This window comes from Manis javanica, chromosome 2, assembly GCF_040802235.1.
Source record: "Manis javanica isolate MJ-LG chromosome 2, MJ_LKY, whole genome shotgun sequence".
NCBI classification, from domain to species: domain Eukaryota; kingdom Metazoa; phylum Chordata; class Mammalia; order Pholidota; family Manidae; genus Manis; species Manis javanica.
In genome coordinates, this window is record NC_133157.1 from 204,145,488 (window position 1) to 204,170,996 (window position 25,509).

General features: G+C 37.2%; 1 protein-coding gene across 5 annotated transcripts in view; it reads left to right on the forward strand.

Annotated features, from left to right (window-relative positions):
• Positions 1-25,509, forward strand: part of LOC118969304 (serine/threonine-protein kinase TAO1-like) — a 92,361-nt gene that overhangs the window by 43,604 nt on the left and 23,248 nt on the right. For 3 of the 5 annotated variants that reach the window (XM_073230036.1, XM_073230037.1, XM_073230039.1), the window contains 3 exons: positions 1,348-1,587; positions 5,887-6,069; positions 11,386-12,540. In XM_073230036.1, the coding sequence (XP_073086137.1) occupies positions 1,348-1,587; positions 5,887-6,069; positions 11,386-11,748 (786 nt within the window). In that variant the 3' untranslated portion in view covers positions 11,749-12,540. Of the gene's footprint in view, positions 1-1,347; positions 1,588-5,886; positions 6,070-8,216; positions 9,321-11,385; positions 12,541-25,509 lie in introns of those variants that run through there. The other 2 variants (XM_073230038.1, XR_012128401.1) reach the window with 2 other exon arrangements.

Sequence of the window (25,509 nt, forward strand, 5' to 3'; positions counted from 1 at the left end):
ACAGTTCTCATTATCAAGTATACCTATGAGCATAGATCAATTTATTTCCAAGAGTGGCTTAAAATAAACTTCAAGTATAACATAATTATTCAAATTCACTAATAATTAAAGAAATTCAAATGAAAACAATTGCATCAATTAGATAAGATCGGTCTAAAAACTTGGTAAGTCCTAGTAGTGGCATGGTAAAGTGGTCAATGCTGGTAAGAATATAAATTGACACTGCCATTTTGGAGCATAATTCAGCAGCTTTAACCAGTTAATTTGCATGTATCTTCTACCCATCGAATCCGCTTCTAGAATTCTATCCTAAAGAAATAGTAACATAATTATATGGTGTATTATGTGTAGATGTTTATTGAAAATTTGTCATAAAACAAGAAATAGAAAAACTATGGCGTCAGAAAGCACAAGCTTCCTATAAAAAATTTTTTTAAAATCTGTATTTGTCCATTATATTTTTAGGTAAAGAAAGCATATTATATGCCTATAATATATATTGTTATACAATTTTAAAACTGTATGTTTTTGTGTAATAGTTTTTTCACGATAAGCATGGGGATGCTTGGGAAACATGCACCAAATGTTGGCCCCTGGAGAAGGGGCAGCAGAGGCAAAGGGGGCACATCTGACTTCCTTCTACATAGAAAAAGAGAGAGTGTGTGTGTGAGTGTACGTGTGTGTGTGTGGTACATTTGATCTTATAAACTGGAAAAAATTGTAGTAACATTTATTGATCATGAGGTAGGTATTCTGAGAGCTTTCCACTTATGAAATCATTTCACCCTCACGTTAATTTTATGAAACAGCTATGTTATGGTCTCCATTTGAGAAGTAATGAAATGGCAGCACAGAGAGTTTAAGTAATTAACCCAAGGACTCACTGCTTGTCAGTAGCAGAGCCAGGATTCAGAAAGCAGGCAGCCTAGCCCTAGAGTCTTGTGTTCTTAACCACTGCACTATAGTGGGTATACTGCATGTAATAGAATTGAATGTATACTCTGAAGAAATTCAAAGGATGACTTAGAAATCCTGTTCAATACAAAATTAGGAAACATAAATGATGGAAAGAGAGTACAAAGGACATTAAGTCTCTTGGGACAGATTTGATATGTCTTAAGCTTATTGCTAAAAGCAGTATAAATAGTAAATGAACAGATAAGGCAATTGTACTACTAATTGCCCATTTTCTACAGTTCCAGTAATAAAAGTCTAATATTCACTGTGCAGCCATTATTAAATCAGAGGATTACATCAATATATCCTGGTTATTCTGTTTCTTAGGATTTTTTTTCTCCTGGCATTGTACATCAGCAAATTACACCTTTGTCTTTTTTTATGGATTAGGAATTAAATAAAAGAAAGGCTCACAAGGACTTAGAGCATGCAATGCTGCTGCGACAGCATGAGTCCATGAAAGAACTGGAGTTCCGCCACCTCAACACAGTGCAGAAGATGCGCTGTGAATTGATGAGTCTGCAGCATCAAACCGAGCTCACTGACCAGCTGGAGCGTAATAAACGGAGAGAGCGAGAACTGAGGCGGAAGCATGTCATGCAGGTTCGACAGCAGCCTCAGAGTCTGAAGGTACATTTAGCCTAAGCTTCTTGGCAAAGGAGAACAGATAAAAGGCATCATGTAACCAGTAAAAGTCTAAGCCAGATGTCTGTCATCAAGAAATTAAATAAGCTTTTTCTTTTCATTTTTAGCATGTTTGGTTAGTGTTGGTGTAGAGGGTCTATGGCTACAGACTTCTGCTTGTGTATTTCTCAGCAGAGTACCAAAAAATGGCCAGAACTTTTTAACTGTGGAAAGTGTCATGAATAAGATTCAAAATTCTCATTTTAAGTGTACTCAAGTGTCCAGTGTTGAAACTACAGTCTACATATCAACATACTAACCTGCTGGCTTCTCTCTGTTGTTCCAAGTTTTATAGTTTTGGAATCTTATTTCCTGTGAATGTGATTTGTATCCAAAAGAGTCGGCAAGTTCTTAATTAGTACAGAAACCAGTGAATGAAAAATGCCTTTTTACCCCCTCGCCCTTCATTGTCAATACTCATCTTTAGAGGAATAGTGGAATTATCACACTGTTACTCCCATTCTTTCTGTGTTTGGTAACATAGGTAAGACCAGGGCATGTGTAGTTGGAGTGTATTTTTAATTAGTACATCAGAGTGAAGCAAGGTATTATATGCTGTCTTGTAGACAAATAAGGAAAGACAAGTGCTGGTGATATATAATATCAAAGGACTTTAAATTTTGTATTTGCTTTGATAGAGAAATATATTTATATGATGCCAAAGTGTATTTATTATAAAGTTAAAGGTTTCCCTCTCCTTGTTCTTTAGGCCACCTGGTCCGGCCCCCTCTACCAAAATCAACCAGAGTTAACAATTCCAAGGAATTTTCAAATTTTATAACTTGTAATGAATATGTGAAGTATAATCACATGAATCTTAATAAACAAAAAACCAAAATGACCCACTATATATGTTGTCACCCACAGTAGTACCTCAGTTAATCTGTACATGTCTGCACATTGTAAACTTGTGTTTACATCCAATAAAGCCCCGGTTCCACACTATCTTCTTTACCCCCTTTTCAAACTCTTTGACCATTTAACTATAAAACTATCAGGTAACAACACTTACCTGAATAACTCTCCTAAAGTGAAGTGAAATTCACTCACAGAAGTAATCTGTGTCCAAACCAGAAGCTAAACCACACCTAGTGGTGTCTCTGATTCCTATTCAACTCCATTCATACAAGTTGTCCTGAACAAAACACAGAACCAAAGCTAAGATTTGCCCTTTCCTTGTGAATCTAAGTCAAATTTTATACTTTGCTGTATCTTCAAAACAGCTAATGAACATTGTTTACAGAGTGGCTCGTACGTTGACTACCCTCATAACCGTCATTAGTTAATGCTTATCACAATCAGAATTCATAATGATTTTCCAGATTTACTTTGTCTTTGTAGTGGGTACATAGTAGGGTTTCCCACCAAAAGATATTTAAAGCATGTCTATAAAATGAATTACAGTTTTAAAGTGAGCAGCGCCCAGAAGTAAACCAACCTGAAAGCTTGTTTAGTTTTCTTTGGTCAGACCATAAATCTGATATGACTTCATTTCTCTGGGGCTTGGAAGAGGTTACTTGTTTGCGGTTTAACCCTTCCTTTTGGTTCCCTGCTGTGGCAGCCTTCTCAGTTTGAATGCTTGTAGACACTAGTCTGATTTTCACAGATACTGTTAAAAAATCGAGGGGAAAGATAACGTCTCACAATCGTAGTCAGACTTCAGATAGGAAGCGTCCCTCTCATGATACATAAGGTCAAGATTTTCCATAAAAGAGATTGTTCTGTTACTTTAGTCGGAAAGAAAATCACCATGTTCCTCTTAGTTGTATATATCTATATACTTGCACAATTTGAACAAAACAGACTATTTTTTTTAAATTAAGGTATCATTGATAAACAATCTTAAGAAGGTTTCACATGAACAACATTGTGGTTTCAACATTCATTCATACTATCCAGTCCCCCCCAACCCACTGCAGTCACTGTCCATCAGCGTAGTAAGACACTATAGAGTCATTGCTGTCTTCTCCGTGCTGTGCTGCGTTCCCCGTGACCCCACTATATTGTGAGTGCTAATGATACTGCCCTTAATCCCCTTCTCCCTCCCTCCCCACCCACGTTCCCCAACCCCTTCCCTTTGGTAACCCTAGTCCCTTCTTGGAGAAAACAGACTCTATTTTAACATCATGTCATTTCATTTACATAAGTAATAGTTGTAACCTTTTTAGGTAAATTTGTACTTACTAAGTAGTAGTTCAACTTCAATAGCTGCAACTATTCCAACTTTCTCCAAGACTTTAAGGGGGATAGGAGGACTTCAGTTTGCACACTTAGGTAAGCTGACAGTATTTGTAGACATTGGGGCACCATTTCTGAGGAATAACTTGGGTAAACACCTATTGTTTATCTGCCATTTCTTCAGCTGCCATCAGGTGATGTTTTCTCAGTATTAAGTGATTAAGAAACAACTGGAACATGTTTATCCTGCTTTCACTTGAGTGAAACATTGAGGAATATAGTTTGTTCTTGGTATAAGTATTAATCTTGTCGAAAAAATTTTCCAGGGCATTCCTTTTTGTCATTAGCTAGTGATATGGAGTGACTATAGTTTTCTTGGCAATATATTTGAATATTTAAAAGGTTTTTAAAGAATGGAGGCTGTTACACAAAGTCAGAAGAGAATTCTAAATTTCATTGTTCCATTTCTGGCTAACTTGGAGGAATTTTATTAACCAAGGGCAGTATTTAAGAGCAGTGCTAAGAGTAACTAAACCAAGAGTTTGTCTTTCTTTCTAGACATTTCTTGACCCTTCACAGAATAAAGGCACATGACTATGACTTAGTACCTCAATTGGTGTAAAATGCAGAAAAGGATATATATTTGATTTTGTAGTAATGGAGCAAAGAGTGTGTACTAGTTCCCTGACAAGAGTGTTTGGTCATACATGCATTTGCAGACTTAGTCAACCATTCAATATCTGGCAGTATATATATTGAGGTAAATAATTTCAACTGTAGGTTCTGCCTTTGTGTAGCAAATGAGTGTTGTTACTTGTAGGCCTGATGGGTACACCTTATCAAATAGATCTCATCTTGCTAAGTTTTGTTCTATGAAACTTGAGTTCATAGAATAATTAACCTGTGATTTAAAGCCAGAGTTATTCTGTTTCTGAACTCAAATTATTTTATCTCAAAAATGTTTATGTAGTTCATGTCTGCTATCATTACCACAAGAAGGGTTGTCCCTTCCCTTGCCTTATAACTTTTCTTTGACCTTTGAAAGATTAGTTAGCTGACTTTCAGGTTTTTGTTCGTGGTGCTAAAGAGTAAACCCTAAGGAGAAGCAGACCCAAAACTTAGCCATCTTAACTGAGCGGTATGACCACAACATTAATGAAATGCTCTCCACTCGAGCTGTAAATTTATTTTACTTAGGCAAAACAAATTTAGTGCCCCTTTCCTTCCACCGCCTGAATATAATCCTAACAATTGAAATATTAAGTTGGAAATGAAAACTCTGCTGCACCTTGGGAAATAGTGATGGTGGCCCATATTCTTCTTGTTCTCAGCATTGCTTGGAAATATGCATGATGCATATGTAATTCTCTTTGATACATTTGGACATGAGGCTCCACATAGGCTCTCTGCTGGTGCCTTGCAGAGGTTCAGTACATATACCAACAGCGCATCAAGATTGAAGAAGCAACTTTGTTAAGCAGTGTTCAAAAAGTAGTACTTTACCGGGAATCCAGATGGTCACATTTGAGTGCAGCTACAAAATAGTTGCTATGTAAGTTTACAGACTATTTTCTTAATGGGCCAGATAGTAAATATTTTAGGAGGAAAAGTTGAGGTTATTATGTGGGTATTTACATAGCCATTTAAAATGTGACCATTTCAGAATGTAAAAAACCATTCCTAATTAGTGGACTATTGAAAAACAAAAACAAAAAATCAGGTAGCTGTTCAGATTTGGCCCATAAGCTGTGGCGTGCTTGTCCCTGTTGTGTAGTTATTTCCATTGGAGAGAAGAGATTCACAGTCTTATATCAATCAGATTTTATGTTTTTCTTTAAAAAATAATGATTATTTAGGCATCATCCAAATAGCTTATGATAGCTTTATTCTTATAACGCCGTCATTGGTTGCTGTGTTTTCCTTTTCCAGAGAGGTTTACTCCAAGATGTAAAAGAGAACAGTTGTGCCCTATGGAAGAGTAGTCTGTCTTCACTTACACCTCCTCCTTTCCATAGGTCATGAGAAGGCAGCTCACAGGAGGATATATGTTTTCTTTCTCTCTTTCAGCGGCATTTGGATGAAGCACAGGAGGCAGAGTGCCAGGCTTTGAAAACGCAGCTGCAGCAGGAACTGGAGCTGTTGACTGAACTTCAGAGCAAGATCAAAATGCAGGCTGAGGCACAACACGCTCAAGAGCTTCGGGAGCTTGAAGAGAGGGTCTCCCTCCGCAAGGCACTCTTAAAACAACAGGTATACATAATAGAAAAAAGTAATTGTGGCAGTATTTGCTTTCATCAAAATCATTTCATAAATATATTTTCATGATGACAGAGGTGGCATTAGATTGTCTTGACAATACCATATTTCCTTAATTCTAGTTTTGGTAGTGTTTTCTTTTTCTTTAAAATTACTGATTCAGTAATGATCCTTAAAATTAATGAGTGTGATATATTAAAGGAATATACTTAAGTAGTAATTGCTAGAGGAATGATGTGGAGTTATGCGAAGACAGTTGAATTGTAAAAGGATAGCTCTGGCTCCGGCTTCCTCACTTCTTTGTGTACCTAGTTGTACCTAAAGAAATTGGAGAGAAACTTGGATAGTGAAGGAAAAAACTTTAGTAATTGCTTGAGAGAGACAAGGAAAAGGGATCAGAAATATACTTTATTCATTCATCCCTGGTCTGAAACTGTACAGATTGATGCATTACTAGAAAAGAGAAGGTAAAACCAGTTTTACACAGATGAAGAGTCAGGTTGAAAATACTATTTCTAGATGTAGCTTTATTTATTTTACTTATTCTTTGTCATATATATTTGACCCTGAATCCCTAAATTCACTTCTGTCCTTTAAGGTACTGAGGCTGTATGTGTGTGTGTGTGTGTGTGTGTGTGTGTGTGTGTGTGTGTGTGTGTATTGGAGAAAGAACAATGGGTAGAAGCTTTTGAGAAAAAAAGAGAGGAAAGGCATTTGTCCTGAGTAGTAGTAGAATATCAGTTGTATCCAGGATTGAATGCTATGTTCCAGAAATCCAGAGCCTTAAGTTCACGGTCTTAGGTCCACTGTAAGTTAACTCGTGCCTAATGGTTTTGTCTATTAAAAATTGTCATTGCTTCTGGACCATTAATTGGCCCATAGATTTTCCTCTACTTTCTACAGTTCTTGTGATAAAAATAGAATTCCTCATTTCTATTAAAAAAAATATGTTCTTAAAAACTCCACCTAAATAAGGTGTTGCTATTTCTCTGGCACAGCTGTCTTTATTACTGGGTCTTTAAGAGTTACTTGCCTCTAAAAATTATCTCAATTGTGTTTCTCATTCAACATGGGGACACAGAAACACATATAAATTTTTAGAAAAATGTAGTTGTCCCATGTACAGAATTCATAAATCTGCCTGATTTCAACTTGCATATTTAAAATTTAATCTAAAGTTCCATCTCTTATGCTTCAAAATTATCACCAAAAGAGAAACCTATAGTATTTGAGTAACAGTGTTATGAGAGAAATATTGGTACTCTTTTATTTGTATTTTTAGCTCCACCTAGTGGCTCCGAGTTTAAGAGTGCTAATTAGTATCTTAGTTGTAGTCTTATTTCAATATATGAACTAAGGCCTTTATGTTCTACAAAATCTGGTAAAATGTTGGCATAGGGCTGATACCATTGCCAGAAGTACAGTGGCACTCTCATACATTGTTAATGCATTTTGGAAAGCAATTTGGAAGTATATATTGATCTTTGAAAATGTTAAGCAAAGAATTTAGAGAATTTAGAGAAAAGAAATCCTGAATACAGGAAAAACAATACACATAAATATGTTAATTATGGCAAAGTTTATAATGGTTTAAAACACCTAACCATCTAAAATAATTAAGTGCTTATGACCAAGCCATTTAATAAAATCTTACTCAACCATTTAAATAATGGCTATAAAGGTAGTATTAATTTGGAAAAATGCTTATGAGGTGTTGAATAAAATAAAGACAAATCACACTTAAAGTGAGTTGAACTAATACTTATAATGGCTATATTAATATGGTAGATTGGTTTTGGTGGTTTGTATTTGATAATTGACATGAATAAGATTATTTAGTATTAAAAATAATAAAAGAAACAGTGGAATAAATCTACAGTGCTTTGAGTTGCTACTTGATTTTCAGGGCTCATGTTTATATATCAAGTGAGGTGCATCACTATAAAGCAGTTTGGGGTCAGTCAGTTGGCAACTGCCAAGGCAGTGATATACCCATGGTATGATTTGAAAACATTGTAACATCCGTATTTTCTGTACGTTGTGCCTACTGGTTGTACAGATAAGAAACAGTCATCTGACAATAGAGGTGGAACCAGAGAGAATGTTAGTTGTTTCTAGACGTATAATAATTCCGTTTGAAGATTGCTTTCAGCCTCCAAATGAACCAAGAATTGTCCTCCAGGTCGAGACACCAACAGAGGACGCCTCAGTTGAGGCTCACATGAGGTCTTACTGCAACTTTCCTTGTGCTTCATTTACATTAAAGTTTCAGCAAAATGACAACATAACTATGTGAATTTCATACATGCATAAAAAGTGGCAGTATCTCCAAAGTATAAATGGGCTTTTTTTTGTCTTAACACTTCCTCTAATTTTCCCTGAATATTTCACTTAATATCAACAAGATGTTTGGTAGTTTTTAAATAAGAATTGACAATTGGAATATCTTATAGGACCTTCCGAACTGAAAATATTCACACATTTGATTTCAGAGAAGATAGGTTAGGAGAGAAGTCTCAGAAGTCTTATATCCAGTGAAACCACCTTCCTTATTTACAGTAAAAAATAAGATATTTTCAAAGAAATGGGTGTTAATTAACCTATCACAAATCTTAGTTTTAATTTTTATTGAAAAATATTCTGAGTTTCTTAAATGACAAAACTAATTTAGCAAACAAAACTTAAGCTGTCCTTACTGGATAAAAGTGGATAAGCATTAATGTGTTTAATATTTTTGTCATAAGTTTCCTTCAAATAATATACAGGGCATTCAAATTAGTTAAATACTCAGTACAAACCTATCCTTTATTAGGTCCTTTGAATTAAATGTTCTTAATAAATGGATTTTTGAAATTTTAAAATAGAAAAGATTTAAAAGAAAAATTTGAAGTTATTTGAATCCTTACAGATATATAAATTTAATTCTATATGAATTGGGTATTTTATATGTAGATATTAAAAGAGTGGAAAAGTTATTTTACAAATACATATTTTTTTAAACTTGATAATTATAGAGAAACAAGTAGAAATTAGAATGTCTTTAATCTCACCACTCAGAAATCACCAGTTAACAATTTGATATCTTTCCCTTAGAAGAAGCATTTGTCTAATCTAGGTTCTCTTTCAACCTTCATTAGGAAGTGCCCTCTCTAAACCTTTGTAACACTTTAGTACTTACAGTTTAATAATTTTCAAACTCACCCTACCAAAGTCCATTCTGGCCTATTTGTAATTCCTCACACACATTTTATCATTCTGCATGCCTTTGCCCATGTTCCCTCTGCTGAAAATATCTTTCCCTTCCCTTGTCTTCTGGTAAACTTGTGCTTTTCCTTCCGAATCCAGTTTCTGTCACCTTCTCTGAGAAGATTTCTTTGCCCTACTCCTCTTCCCCTATAGAGTGAAGTACTCCATCCCTTTGTATTTCTGCTTTACCTTATAAATCTGTTATTAAATCTTACCATATTATGTGGCAGTTTCTTATTTGCGTTTGTTTCCATGCTAAATTGTGTGTTTTTAAAAGGGCACTTAAAAAAATGATACATAAGAAGGGACTTGATAATATGGGTGAATGTTGTAACCACAATGTAGCTCATGTGAAACCTTCATAAGATTGTATATCAATGATAACTTAGTAAAAAAAAAGATATATAAAAATTAAGCACATTTGTTGAGCTAGATTTCTGTGTAGAGAAGAATGACTATTGGCTTAAGTCCTCAAGTATCTTGAAACCTAATTTAATACTTCTTTACAAATACTCTTTATTTCTTGTTTTTTAAAAACTTTGTATCATGGAAATTTTCAAACATACACAAAAAGTATTAGTGAAATTATTAAGAACTAGTACAATGAAGTCCCCAAATACTCATTACCCAACTTCAACAGTTATCAGTATCTTGCTTATATTTCGTCTGTTTCCCCACTCCACATGTGGCTTTTTAGGGGAGCAGAATAGGGGGCAGAGTATATGAAATATTTTAAAGCAAATCCCAGCATAGAATCATTTTACTCCCAACACAGATAAGGAAATAAGGACTCTTTTACTTCAACATAGTCATAATTCCATTGTGTTAACTGACAAAATTATAATAAATGTTTAAGATTACCTAATACTCAGTCCATACTTAGATTTCCCTTTGTATCTAAAAAAAAGGTCTTCTTGGTTTATTTAGATTGGGGCCCAAACATGGCGTAGACATTGCATTTGATTGTCTCTTAAGCCTTTTAGTCTCCCGTGCCCTTTTTTTATTATTGTGGACTGGCTCACTTGCTTTGTAGGAATTCTCGCATTTGAATTTGGCTGATTCCACCCTCAAGGTGTCATTTAATGCATTCCTCTTTACTTTGCAATTCCTGTAAACTGGTAATTAGATCTAGCGGCATGATTATATTTACTTTAATTTTTTTTCCTTTTAAAAATTTTTGCGAGGAATTTTCATAAGGGTTACTGCGTTACACTTCCTTTTGCATCACATCAAAAGATATATAATGTCTAGTCCCACTTTGAGGTCATATTTGATGAGTGGGCTAAGATATTCTCATTCATTAACAATTTCTCCATCAACTTCTTCCCATTGTCATTGACTTTATTGTGTATTTTTTCACACTAAAAACTATTTCTAGTCAGCTATATATATTTGTAAACCTTTGAGTTGTCCAAAACTGATTCTGACAGCTACCCAACCACTGATTTCTAAGTACATAGAGTCTCCTAACTTTTAATGGAAACTTTATGGTTTTCGTTTGTTTTTCACTTAATGCTCTGATCTTTCTGGAATATGGTATCAGATGAGGTTCCATTTTTATTTTCTTCCAGATGGTTAGCCACTTGTGCCTGTGTTGCTTTTCCCATTAAGTTAATTAGTGCTTTTGTCCTGCATTAAAAACTTACAAACTTCATTCTGTTTCTGTTTTACTAATTACTGGTTCCTATACCAATACCATATTTATTATATTAGAGTGACCTTATGGTGTATCTAATAAGGCTAGATTCTCCTTACACATTTTCTTTTTCAGTCTTTTTACTTAATGGATTTGGTAGCCATTGATGATAATTGCCTTGATTTATTATTTCAATAGAGATTATTACCTTTGCTTTTAAGAACTTGATTTTACACATTTTAGCAATATAAGTTATATATGATTCCTACAGTACATCTCTTTGATTTTTAAATGTACATCCTTTAAAATAGCCAGAGGGGACATTTATATGATTCCCTTTAAACCAGAAAAATTACTGTTTCTGTAGTTTATAGATTTTTTTAAATAAATGAGCTTTCTTTTTGCTTCCCCCCACCAACCCACAACAGATGGAAGAAGAGATATTGACATCACAGAATGAGTGCACTGAAAGGATACGAAGCCTGCTGGAGCGTCGAGCAAAAGAGATGAATGCTTTCAAATCTGAAAGCGAGGGACTAGGTTTTAGAAACATCCTTTCTAACCTTGCCCCTGAGGCGTTCAGCCACAGCTCCCCCGGAGCTCCTCACAGGGGGCATCCCATAGGTGGCCTACCACAAGCCTGGGGCCATCCAGTGCAAGGTGGGTCCCCAGACATGCAGGTCACCCTTCTGAGTCAATGCATGGGGTACCCCGAGGTAGCAGTATGGGAGTTCGCAATAGCCTTCGGGTTTTCAGGCGGACAGCTGCTGGGGGATGGATGGAACACTTGAAAAATATCCAATGGGTCACACATGTCTTACACGTAACTTAGTCATTGAGAATGGTGAGGAGGAGCCAAGAGGGCGGCATAAGTAGGACAGCAGAAATCTCCTCCCAAAAACATATATATTTTTGAAAATACAACAAGTACAACCATTCCTAAAACAGAGACCAGAAGATACAGTACAACAGCCAGGCTACATCTACATCTGCAAGAACCCAGTGCCTCGCGAAGGGGGTAAAATACAAGCCACAGCCTGGCAGGACCCAAGCGACCCCCCCACCCCAGCTCCTGGCAGGAGGAGAGGAGTCAGAGCAGGGAGGGAGAGGGAGCCCAGGACTGCTAAATACCCAGCCCTAGCCATCTACACCAGAGCACGGACACACAGTGCGTGGTGTGCTGGATACTAAGGAAACTGAACAGTAAAACCTGCGAGCAGGTCCCCTCAGCTGGCGCACCTGGGACAAAAGAAAAGCGAGTGCTTTTTGAAGGTCTTAAAAGGACAGGGGCCTTACAGCTGGACGGAGGCATCCCAGCACACTCAACCCAGTAGCTGGGAATCCCGGGGCACTCCAAGCGCCTCGAGCCCCTGGGCAACAACACAGCTCAGAGGCCCCTCACAGTGATAAATGGCCTCCTGCCTGTTCCACCTCTGGCTTGGCCCCACCAGAGCAGAGCTGCGGCCTAAAAATGGCTACACCCACAGCAACTGCACGGAGCTTACTTCACAGTAGCGGGGCAAGAATCAGAGACCCTGTCTGCATGCAGCTTCCCAGTAAAAGCTGCTAGGGGTCGCCGTTCTCCCAGGAAAGAAGGCCAGGAGCAAGTGGAAAGGGACTTTGATCACCCAGCTGACGCACATGCCAAATGCCTATGACTACCTCTATCACCATGAAAAGGCAGAATTTGATACAGACCAGACTAACCCAACATCCTCCCCTGAGAGGGAATCTGAAGAGATAGATTTAACCAATTTTCCTGAAAAAGAATTCAAAATAAAGGTCATAACCATGCTGATGGACTTGCAGAGAAATATGCAAGAGCTAAGGAGGGAGAATACAGAAATAAAACAATCTCTGGAAGGACATAAAAGCAGAATGGACGAGATGCAAGAGGCCATTAATGGAATAGAAATCAGTGAACAGGAACACAGAGAAGCTGACACAGAGAGAGATAAAAGGATCTCCAGGAATGAAACAATATTAAGAGAACTGTGTGACCAATCAAAATGGAACAATATCCACATTATAGGAGTAGCAGAAGAAGAAGAGAGAGAAAAAGGGAAAGTGTATTTGAAGGATTAATTGCTGAAAACTTCCCCAAACTGGGGGAGGAAATAGCCTCTCAGACCATGGAAGCACACAGAACTCCCAACACAAGGGACCCAAAGAGGACAACACCAAGACATAATAATTAAAATGGCAAAGATCAATTAAAGGCAGCCAGAGAGAGAAAAAAGGTCACCTACAAAGGAAAACTCATCAGGTTATCATCAGACTTCTCAAGAGAAACCTTAACGGCCAGAAGAGAATGGCATGATATATTTAATGCATTGAAACAGAAGGGCCTTGAATGAAGGATACTGTATCCAGGACAATTATCATTTACATATGAAGGAGAGATTAAACAATTCCCAGACAAGCAAAAGTTGAGGGAATTTGCCTCCCAGAAACCACCTCTACAGGGTATTTTAGAGGGACGGCTCCAGATGGAAGCACTCGTAAGGCTAAACAGATATCACCAGAGAAAATGACATCACAGCAAAGAAAGAGGAGCAATGAAATACTAACTAAAGGCAAAAAATAAAATGAACTACCCACAAAAGCAGTCAAAGGAAACACAAAAGAGCACATACACACACACACACAAAAAAAACACCTAACATACAAAGAATGGAGGAGGAGGAATAAGAAGGGAGAGAAATAAAGAATCATCAGACTGTGTTTATAATAGCTTAAGAAGTGAGTGATGTTAGACAGTAAGGTAGTAAAGAAGCTAACCGTGAACCTTTGGTAAACAAAACCTAAAGCCTACAATGGCAATAAGTTCATATCTTTCAATAATCACCCTAAATGTAAATGGACTGAATGCACCAATAAAAAGACACAGAGTAATAGAATGGATAAAAAGGCAAGACCCATCTATATGCTGCTTCCAAGAGACTCACCTCAAACCCAGACATTCACAGACTAAAAGTCCAGGGATGGAGAAAGATATTTCATGCAAAAAACAAGGAGAAAAAAGCAGGTGTTGCAGTACTAGTATCAGACAAAATAGACTTCAAAACAAAGAAAGTCACAAGAGATAAAGAAGGACATTATATAATGATAAAGGGCTCAATCCAACAAGAGGATATAACCATTATAAACAGATATGCACCCAGTACAGGAGCACCAACATATGTGAAACAAATACTAACAGAATTAAAGGAGGAAATAGAATACAATGCATTCATTTTAGGAGACTTCAACACACCACTCACTCCAAAGGACAGATCCACCAGACAGAAAACAAGTAAGGACACAGAGGCACTGAACAACACACTAGAACGGATGGACCTAATAGACATCTATAGAACTCTACACCCAAAAGCAACAGGATACACATTCTTCTCAAGTGCACATGGAACATTCTCCAAAATAGACCACATAATAGGCCACAAAAAGAGCCTCAGTAAATTCAAAAAGATTGAAATTCTACCAACCAACTTCTCAGACCACAAAGGCATAAAACTAGAAATAAATTGCACAAAGAAAGCAAAAAGGCTCACAAACACATGGAGGCTTAACAACATGCTCCTAAATAATCAATGGATCAACAACCAAATCAAAAGAATTGAGAATGGTCTTTCCACTGAACAGTCCACCAAAAGAAACTCCCTATAGACATCATCACAAGCAGCCTCCTCACTTGGGTACTACCATGTGGAAGCTGAGTACATATGGTATATTTTATTCATTTTTGTAAAGCGTTCTGTTTTGTGTTTACTAATTGGGATGTCATAGTATTTAGCTGCCAGGTTTTGTGTTTTGTTTTGGTTTTAACTTTTGGGGAAATTTTATGTAAAGGGGAATTGGTGTGTATGTGTATTTATCAAATATGCACACACATGCACACATACAGTGCACATGGTAAAAAGAAACTGGTTAGATGGGGGTATTTTCTGAAAACTGCAAAAACAATCCAGCAACGTGGCTTGAGTCATCACTTTTGGACAACTCTATCCTAAGAAATTTGTAAAAGATCTAAAGCCTTTCTCTGTATACCCCAGGTTCTTATGAGCCACTCACAGCAGGCAGCATGTGCTAAAACAACTTATTATGGAAACACACCTGTATACCCTCACCAATGTATTTTGTTTATTAAATAAATGTATTTTGTCTGACTTTTGTTGATAAAATTGGCCTCATTTGGAGTAGGAAAAAAGTGGAAATCCATGAACACTAAAGGGTTGCACTGACTCTTTCAGAGAGTAGAAGACAACCTAATTCTTTTTCTGCATGCTGCAAGCTTGTCAGTGATTTTTTTTTTTTTTGGTCCATTCAATTGTGCCTTCTTTGTGGCATGGTGAGATGGAGGTGCTTCAGGAGACCACAGGTTTTGTGGAAATTGCATCATCAAACCTGTGAGCCTCCAAAGGGGAAGACAAAAAGGGTGAGAGGGGCCCCTGAAAGCTCATATGATGGGTTTGTTCAGTAGCAGAGTGTGGAGATGAAGCCTATATATATCCTGACGTTTTGTTGCTAATGCTGCGATATGTCATCCTAGCTGAGCTAAGCTCTGTTAACTTCCAAGACCCCAAACTGTACTTTTACTTTGTTTATAGGAAAACAAACATATATAGCCAATACAAATGAAATGCCGGAAGTATTTGAATGATGCCGTATTTACAGACCGCCATCTCCTGGAATTCTCATCACACTACTTAGACATAATTCGATTACCCCTTTTGGTTTATGGGGTCTCCTGTTTACAAGTAGAATAGCCTGTTATTTAAGTGCTTAGTTGCCATAGTGAGCCAGGAGTCACTGAGCCTGTGACTATACCAGCTGCTGACTAACCCTCAGCACCACTGTAGGTTTTGCTGCATGTGCAGGTCTTCTTCTTTTTTTTTAATTGCTTTTTTGTTGCTGCAATACTTTACAAACTTCCAGTTCCTTGAGACTTAGTGATTGCTTGGCATCATGTGAACATCACACGACAGAAACACCACTTCCAGAAGTCTAAAGCCTCGGTGCTAAAGTACTACTGAAAAGGAACCAGCAAGTTTGGCAAATTGAAAAAAAAAAAAAAAACCATAGTGAGTTATGGTGGTCAGGAAATCTCTTGACAAAAGCTAACTTCTCTTTTCCAGAGAGGGGTATGTTTTGTTTTGTTTTGTTTTGCAATGAAGAATCCACCCGATGCTGACAGTAAGGTGTGACTTGGGGTCCCACCGCTAGTGTGGAGACTGAGCTGCAGGCGGGTGGGGAGCCATGAATATGACTTGAAGGGAAAAAATGTCCTTCCCAGTGAGCACTCAAAGTTCCTTTAGGTCACTGTCCTGCCCTCTCCCCAGTTGTCTTGAAGAACCAGGAGCCCTGCTGCTGACAGATTCCTGCTTTTCACAGAGGGCTCCCAGGTCGAATTCTCCACGGCCTCTCAGTGATGCTCTCCGCCTAGACCAGACTAATCACCATTGAAATCTTGGTTTTCTCAACCAATGTAAGTCTTCTCCAGGCACGTCAGTCCAGTCTGCCTGAATCCACCCCTTTAGGAGTTTCTAGCATTCCTTTAAAGGGAACTGGGAGAAAAATTAATATTTTAGTGTAAATATTTTTAAAACCAAGTCACAGTAGAATTCACACACAGTCATAGGCAGCGTTCCATGTAGCGCTCTGGTCCGTCGTCCTCTTGGCCACGGTTCAGATGACCAGTTTTTAGGTGGACATAACATGTACTTGATTCTACTGAAAGGGACTTTTAATTATTTCAATGTCTCTTCTGCATTCAAATATTGTACAGTATCTCCGACAAATTGAGATATCTACATGTTTAGAGGAAAATGAGAGGACCAAGCTTTAGAATTTATAAAATGTCCAAAAATATAATGGAATTTGATACCTTTTAAAAAATTCTTACTAGGTCTGGCTCCTTTACACTACTGAAGCAGACCAGTTTTGCATAGAAAACTCTAAAATCGAAATGGACTTAAATTAGTCAAACTGAATTACTGAGTTCATGCAGACTATATATATGTACTTGTAACATCGTGATTGAATACTGAGTCCAAATGTCTGTCCAGTAGGGCTTTGTTTTTGCCACACAAATCAGACTAAATTGTGTGGCAACCAGTTTTACATCACTATACCTGGAGTATTCCATTAAGTTAATTTGAATTAAAATATATATAGTTAACAAAAAGATTCAAATTAGTTCAGATTGGTTTGTGTGTGTTTGTAAGATTAACTTCTGAGGAATCTCAATCATGGTAGGAATCATGAAAGAGTAAAAGCAGGAAAATTTGAAGGATTTTGAAAGATCCTGAAGAAAGAAGCAGGCACTTTCTCAATCAGTGTACAAATGTCAGCCTTTGTTTAAACTAATACTACCTCCTCCCCGGTGTTGGTGTTCACTTAATGTATATGTTTAAGAAAATAAAAAATATGGGAAACTTGTCCAGCATATCAGAAATTTGTAAATGCTATATCTGGTATCCAGAACTTGGCAGTAAAAAGTTTCCTGTGTTCACTATCTCTCCCTTTTTTTAAGTTAACATTTTGAAAATGTAAAACCTCATACCTTGAGATAATCCTTAATTGGGTTCCCTTCCTTTCATACATATTTTCTCTCCCTTTTTTAAAACCAGCTGTATCCCCAAATTAGTGTCTACAGGTATTTTCATTGGTACGTGAGGTTAGCTGGAAAATGTATTTATATTATTTTTATTCAGAGCTGCCATTCATTTTTAGTAATTTCTATACCTGGGGATGAATAGCCCTGCATTTAAAGCCACACCCACAGGTACAATATGCTTAGTACTCTAAGCCAAGGATTTACCATAAATTGAACTTTTTAGCGTAATCATGATGACGTTCAGCTGCCTAGACATCAGGTAAACACCACTCAGCACACTAAGAAACTGTCCTTGACACTCTTTCCCACTCCCGCCTGTTTCCTCACCCCCTTTTCAAAAACCAAAAACTCTATTATGAGTGTCGTTATCAGACCATAAGACAGACTTTAGCAACTTTCTGCTTTAAGTACTAAATGTCTGGCATTTTAAACTTTCATAGAGTACATTGTGTTGGACACTGGAATAATACTCTTTATGTTCATTTTCACCTGTGAAATATGACTTTATTGTACTTGAAACACCTCTTTTCCATTTCTCCCTATGTGCCATTCACTAGTGGAAATAAATTGTATTATACCATGATCTACTGGCTTTTTAAAAAGCTGTTAAGTACGCACATTTTTGGTATAGCTATTATCATTTGTATGTATATATTGTTTATACACATGAGTGCCTATATGTGTGTATACATAGGTGGATGTATCTCATACTGTACATTAACATCAGGGCACTTAAGGTTCTGTTACTTGGTTATTTCTGTCCTCAGTTAAGGCAAGAATGCATGTGTTTCTTAAGAGTGAGTACTCTGGGTTGATATTTATGAAAAGATGGTCATTAGATGCTATCTTTTCTTTTTTAATACCCTCTTAGCACTTGTGGAAAGAAAGTTGGGTAAAATGTGGGTCCATAAGTTGCAATGCAGTAAAATAGTACTGGGGATGGAGCCAGTTAGTGTTTCCATGGGTCTGTGTGGTGATACAGTAAAAAATAAGTGATGCAGAGAGAAATGAACCATGGAAATTGAAAAACACTGCTGGCGATTCCTCTGTAAAGATGATAACCAATCACATAATCTTCATGTGCGCTATCTCTACAGTTTTCTTAGTGATGCCATTGATCCTTGTGCTTCCTGTACTCCATTAGTACTAATAACTATTAATTTTGCTGAGGACCAAAACAGGCAAGAAAGGAATTACTGCTACGGCATCTAAGGGTCCCCTAAACTAAAATCAACAGGCAGTGGCCACTGGGAGAGGGATGTGGTGTTGGCAGGGGGTTTTCTCTCTCCAGCTGCCTCTTCCTGCTTGCTAATAGTTCTTCATGCACCCTCTGCCCCTTCTGAGCCGCTACCGTATAAGCACAGATGTGGCCCAACACAGCAGCCCTTTCCTAGGAATTTTACATGGTCCTGCATATTTTTGTCCCATTCTCCCAATGTAAAGTGTCTAGTGTGTATTCAATTCAGGAAATCATATGTTTAAGTATATAAGTATGACTCTCTATTAGTGATGTAAGGAGGTTTCTGTTCTTTAGATAAACTTCTTCCTCTAAGGGGAAAAGTCACATCTTGGGTTGCCATCTTTGAGCTGCTTACCAAAATACAGATCATTATTAAAGAAAAACAAATTCACTATTCTGTTTTTCCTCATCTAACGTGGTAGTGCTCCCACCAGTTTGTAGCATTGCCTTTGAAAAGGCCCTCTGAGTTGGGAAGAACTGGAAGTTTCTCAGGCTCAGATTCCTTAAAATGATGAAGAGTGTGCTGTACATTTAGCAGACTTGCCTCTAGTGCACAGGGATTACTGATTGAAGTCTATTTTGCTGTGTGTCTGGTTTTGTTGTCTGAACTTTTATGAAATCACTACAATAGGTCTGCATTGGAAATGATTCTTTGTGAGAAACTAATTTTATTGAACACTGTCTAGAAAAAGAAACTGAAGCTGAGAACTCTTCCTTTATTGACATTTATAATTTCTACTGAATTCTGGTAGCCCTCTTTAAAGTCACATTGACTGATTTTTCCCTCATTTATGTTCAGATTTACAAAATCTCACTCATACAAGGGAAGAGAAACCATTTGGCCTAATGGTAGTCTTCAGATCACAAGTCACCAAGAAAGGACTTACAGTTACCAAAGGGAAAGGGACTGGGGAGGATGGGTGGGAAAGGAGGGATAAGGGGAAAAAGGGGCGTTATGATTACCACACATAATGTGGGGGGGGCCACGGGGAAGGCAGTATAGCAACCACAATGTTGTTCATGTAAGTGTATATTAATGATACCAAAAGATAATAAAAATAAAATAGATTTAAAAAATAATAAATGTGCGATGTAGGGAACTGAAACTCATTACATTGCTGATGGGAGTGTAAAACTGTACAACTATTTTGGAAAATTTAAGAGATGCTTATCAAGTTAAATAAACATTTACTATGATAGAGCAAGTCTTTAACTAGTTATCATTTACTCAAAAGAAATTATAACACTCGCACACAGGATCTAGTAGACAGCAGCTTTATTCATAATTGCCCCAAACTGCAAATAATACAAATATCTATCAGTAAGTAAATGTATTATAGAATTATGGTATATTCACACAATGAAATACTATTCATTGTAATAAAAATGTGTAGAGTACTGATACATGGCTGCAACACAGGTGACTATGGAAAGCATTATGTTCAGCCAAATCCAGAAACAAAATAGTACATACTATACAATTCCCCTAAATTCTCTAACAGGTAAAATTTGTCTAAAGTGATAGATCTATGGTTGCGGCTCATAGGGGACAGAAAAGGGGATGTGAATACAAAAGAGGCCACAGGAACTTCACAGGATGATAAAATATTCTACGTATTATTGGGATAGTGAATTATGCAAGTGTAGACTTTACAAAACTCCAACTGTACACTTGTGGATGCATTTACTGCATGTAAGTAATACCTCAGTTATATATATATATTGAAAACTTATGAACAAAGTATGGAAGGATCTGTATGAATTGCTAATATATTGCTCTCTTAAAGTAAGTAGGGCTGTGAAGAGCATTACCTGTTAGCCCAGACATCTGTATTACCTAAATTTTTGTATCAATCACTTTCATAAATTTAAGAAATTTTGTTCTAAATTTGACAAAAATAAAACAATATTTATAAAACTCCAACACATACTCTGATTAGGGAGACTATCCAAATGGCTGTTAGCAAAGTTTTTTAATCTACAAAAGACTAAGACATTTAAAAAATTTCTATGTCAAAAAATTTGAGTCAAACACAAGAATGCAAACATTCTGATTAAGGGTTAATTAAGGGTTAATATTCCTTAAGTATATACATATCATTCAAATCACTCAGAAAGTACCTAATCCACCAATATATAAATGGCCAAGGGATATCAACATTCCATAAACAGGTAATATAAATAATTGGGAGGAGAAGTCAAAACCTGAAGCATAATGGGTGTAGTCATGAGTTTTCTGATTCTGTTATCCTCTATCTCCTGGCTTTGGCCTAAGAGTTGCCTGAGTAACTATTTTGATAGTGCTGATGACAAGAAAACCCTTAAAAGGAGTCCCCTTCTTCTGTCCCAAAGGGGACCGACCCTGTGATCTGGAGATGGTGAGGAAATATGCTAGTTTTTTTCCTGTTCTTTTACCTCTTAGCCCTAGACTTGCAGTGCCAGAGGAACAGGAAAAACCTTTCTCTCTGGCCAGAAAAGCTAGAAACAGGGCCTCTGTCATCCAAACAGTATGAGGGGAATTGCCATTATGTTTTGTTTCCTTTTCCCTCCTCTTTCTGCACTTTATGCAAGGACAGCCCCAGTTACGTGGGAACTGTACAATGCAGAAGTCCAAAGGCGTCTGTGTCTTTCTGATCAAAGTAACTGGGAAAAGGCCACTGGAAACTGAAGAGAATGGGGGAAATCATGGAGAAGAAAGAACTGGAAAAGACATCCCTATTCTAGGTATAAAGTAATACAAATAACAACTTGTGTTTGTTTAAAATAGACTCATAAAGTATAGCAAAGGCTATGAGAAAGAGAACTAATAATGTATGATATATACTACTGCCTAAGTCCTAGACTATCACTGAGAGACATAGCACAGGGCAAATGCAAAGAGCACAGGGAAAGTTTTGAAAGTAGACCTGGTATTAGAACCACCACCCACAGAAGGTGAGACAGAGCTTGTCATCTACACTGGTTGGTGTCTGCTAAAAGAAACAAATCAACCTTCTCCAGAAGATGCAAACATGACTCAGAAATGACAATATCATATTCAAAATGGCCAGAATAAAATCCAAAATTTACTGCACATGCTAAAGCAAACAACACACACATACACCACTTGAGAATGTGACACATTCTCAAGGGAAAGAAAGGACAGATGCCTATTTTGAGATGCCTAATGTTGGAATTATCACATAAGACTTTAAAGCAGCTATTATAACCATAGTAAATGTGATAATGGTTAACACTCTTGAAATAATTGGAAAGACTGAAGTTCTTAGCAGAAAAATAAAAACTATAAAAGAAGACCCACATTGAGAAATTCAGAACTGAAAAATATGATTACCAGAAATTACAAAAGAAATTGCATGGGCTCAACCACTGAAAAGACATTATAGAAGGGTCTGGAAACTTGACGACAATAGAGCAGCAGAAATTATCTACACTGAAGAAAATAGAGGAAAAAACATTGTAAAAAATGAATACATCCTTAGAAACTTGTGGGACAGTATCGAATTGTCTAAATTTCACATTATAGGTATTCTATAAAGGAAAAGATTTTATGTTTTAGAGAAAAGTATTCTTACTAAAAGCAGAAAAGATCCCAGATTTGATAAAAACATAAATTTAGAGATTCAAGATGCTCAGCAAGCCCCAAACAGAGAAATTTCAAAAGAATGTAGGCCTGTTAAGGTGTAAACTCAAAATCAGTAACAAACAGCTAGGCCTGATAAGCCTAAACATGTCATAATGCTAAAAAGCAAAGAGAAGATAAAATTTGAATGATCACAGATTTCTCATAAAACACAATGTAGGCCACAGAATGTTGAATGATTAAAGTGAGGAAAGGAAAGAACTGCCAACCCAGAAGAGAATCCTTTACCTAAGCAAAGTCTTATAGAATGAATGCAAAACACGAGAGAGAGAGAGAGAGAGAGAGAGAGAGAGAGAGAGAGAGAGAGAGAGGGAAAGACTTAGATGAAGGAAAGCTAAGAGAATCTGACCTCCATTAGGAAAATGTCAAATATTAAACAAAAGACAGCTGAAGGCTATATTAATACTACATGAAATATTCAGGGCTTCAGAGCTAGAAAAATTACAAGGAGTAAAGAGAGACATTACATAATGTCATGATTCCATTCATAATATTACTTAGGCCAGCTCTAATTTTTATTATGTCCCTCCTTCTACTGATTTTGGACCTCATTTGTTCTTTTTCTAGTTTTCTTCATTGTGAATTTAGACTGTTCATATCATATTTTTCTTCATTCCTGAGGCAGCCCCGTATTGCAATATACTTCCCTCTTAGCATGGCCTTCGCTGCTTCCCACAGATTTTGCAGTGTTGAATTAGTGTTGTTATTTGTCTCCATATATTGCTTGATCTGTTTTTATTTGGTCTTTGATCCCTTGATTACTTAGGAGCATGCTGTTAAGCCTCCATGGGTTTGTAGGCTTTTTCATTTTCTTTGAGTAATTTGTTTCTAGTGTCATACTTTGGTGGTCTGAGAAGCTGGTTCTATTTCAATATTTTTTAATTTACTGAAGCTCTTTTTTGTGGCCTAGTGTATTGTCTATTCTTGAAAATGTTCCATGTGCACCTGAGAAGAACATGTATCCTATGGCTTTTGGGTGGAGCATTCTGCAGATACCTGTTAGGTCCATCTGTTCTAATGTGTTGTTCAGTGCCTCTGTCTCCTTACTTATTTTCTGGCTGGTTGATCTGTACTTTGGAGTGAGTGGTGTGTTGAAGTCTCCTAAAATGAATGCATTGCATTCTATTTCCATGTTCAATTCTGTTAGTATTTGTTTCACATATGTAGGTGCTCCTGTGTTGGGTGCATAGGTATTTATAATGGTTATATCTTCTTGTTGGACTGACCCCTTTATCATTATGTAATGTCCTTCTTTGTCTCTTGTGACTTTCTTTGTTTTGAAGTTTACTTTGTCTGATACAAGTACTATAACTCATGCTTTTTTCTCCCTATTTGATGCATGAAATATCATTTTCCATCCATTTATTTTCAGTCTGTGTATGTCTTGGGTTTGAAGTGAGTCTCTTGTAGGCAGCATATAGAGGGGTCTTGTTTTGTTATCCATTCAGTGACTCTATGTCTCTGGATTAGTACATTCAAACCATTTACATTTAGGGCAATTACCAATAGGTATGTACTTATTGACATTGCAGGCTTTAGATTCATGGTTACCAAAAGTTCAGGGGTAACTTCCTTACTATCTAAGAGTCTAACTAAACTCACTTAGCATGCTATTACAAACACAATCTAAAGGTTGTATTTTTTTTCTCTTCCTTTTTCTTCCTCCTTCATTCTTTATATATTAGGTATCATATTCTGTACTCTTTGTCTATCCCTTAACCTACATTGAGGTGGTTGACTTAATTTTGCATTTACTTAGGAATTAATTGCTCTGCTTTCTTTAATATGGTTTTATTACCTCTGGTGACAGCTGTTTAGCCTTAGGAATACTTCTATCTATAGCAGTCCATCCAAGATACACTGCAGAGACAGTTTGTGGGAGGTAAATTCTCCCAGCTTTTGCTTATCTGGAAATTGATCTCTCCTTCAACGTTAAATGATAATCTTACTGGGTAGAGTATTCTTGCTTCTGATTCATTGCATTAAATATATCATGCCACTCCCTTCTTGCATGGAAGGTTTATGCTGAGAAGTCTGATGATTGCCTGATGGGTTTTCCTTTGTATGTGGTCTTTTTTCTCTCTCTGGCTTCTTTTAATACTCTGTCCTTACCCTTGATCTTTGCCATTTTAATTATTATATGTTTTGGTGTTGTCTTCCTTGGGTCCCTTGTGTTCGGAGATCTCTGCACCTCCATGGCCTGAGAGACTATCTCCTTCCCCAGATTGGGGAGGTTTTCAGGACTTACCTCCTCAAAGACACTGCCTTTTTCTCTCTCTTCTTCTTCTGTTACCCCTATAATACGAATAGTATTCCATTTGGATTGGTCACACAATTCTCTCAATATTCTTTCATTCCTAAAGATCCTTTTTTCTGAGCCTCAGCTTCTTTGTATTCCTCTTCTCCAATTTCTTTTTCATTTACCATCTCCTTCACTGTATCTAATCCACTTTTAAATCCCCCAGTTGTACTCTCTAATGAATGGATCTCTGTCCTGAATTCATTCCTGAGTCCTTGAATGTTTTTTCTATGTACATGGTCATGTTTATGATTTTTTTTTGAAATCTCTTTCAGGAAGGTTGATGAGTTCATGTTCATTTGACCCTTTTTCTGGTGTTTTGAGGATTTGGGTTTGAACCAGTCTCCTTTGACATTTCATATTTGTATGTGGCACCCTATAGTGCCCAGAAGGTCTACTCTCTGGGGCTCCTTAGCCGATGGAGCAATGTCGGTGGTTGCTGGGTGTGGTGCTGGTGACTGGGTATTGGGAAGAGCTGTTTCCTGCTTCCAAGCTACTGTGTCCCTCTCCACAGACAGACCAGTGGGCCAAGTACACAGGTGTAACCCTCTGTGCTTTGCCTTTGTAGCTGCTGTAGGCAGGGCCTCCCTTGGCTGGACTGATGCCAGGGAAGAGGCAGCTGGTTTGTGAACCAGTGCCATCTGGCCAAAAGTTGCAGCATGCTGCATATCATGGTGGAAGGCTTCAGAGCTGGGTAGCCAGCCAGGGGGATGGAGCACCTGAAATTCCTCAAAAGTTCCCAACCTGCTGGGCA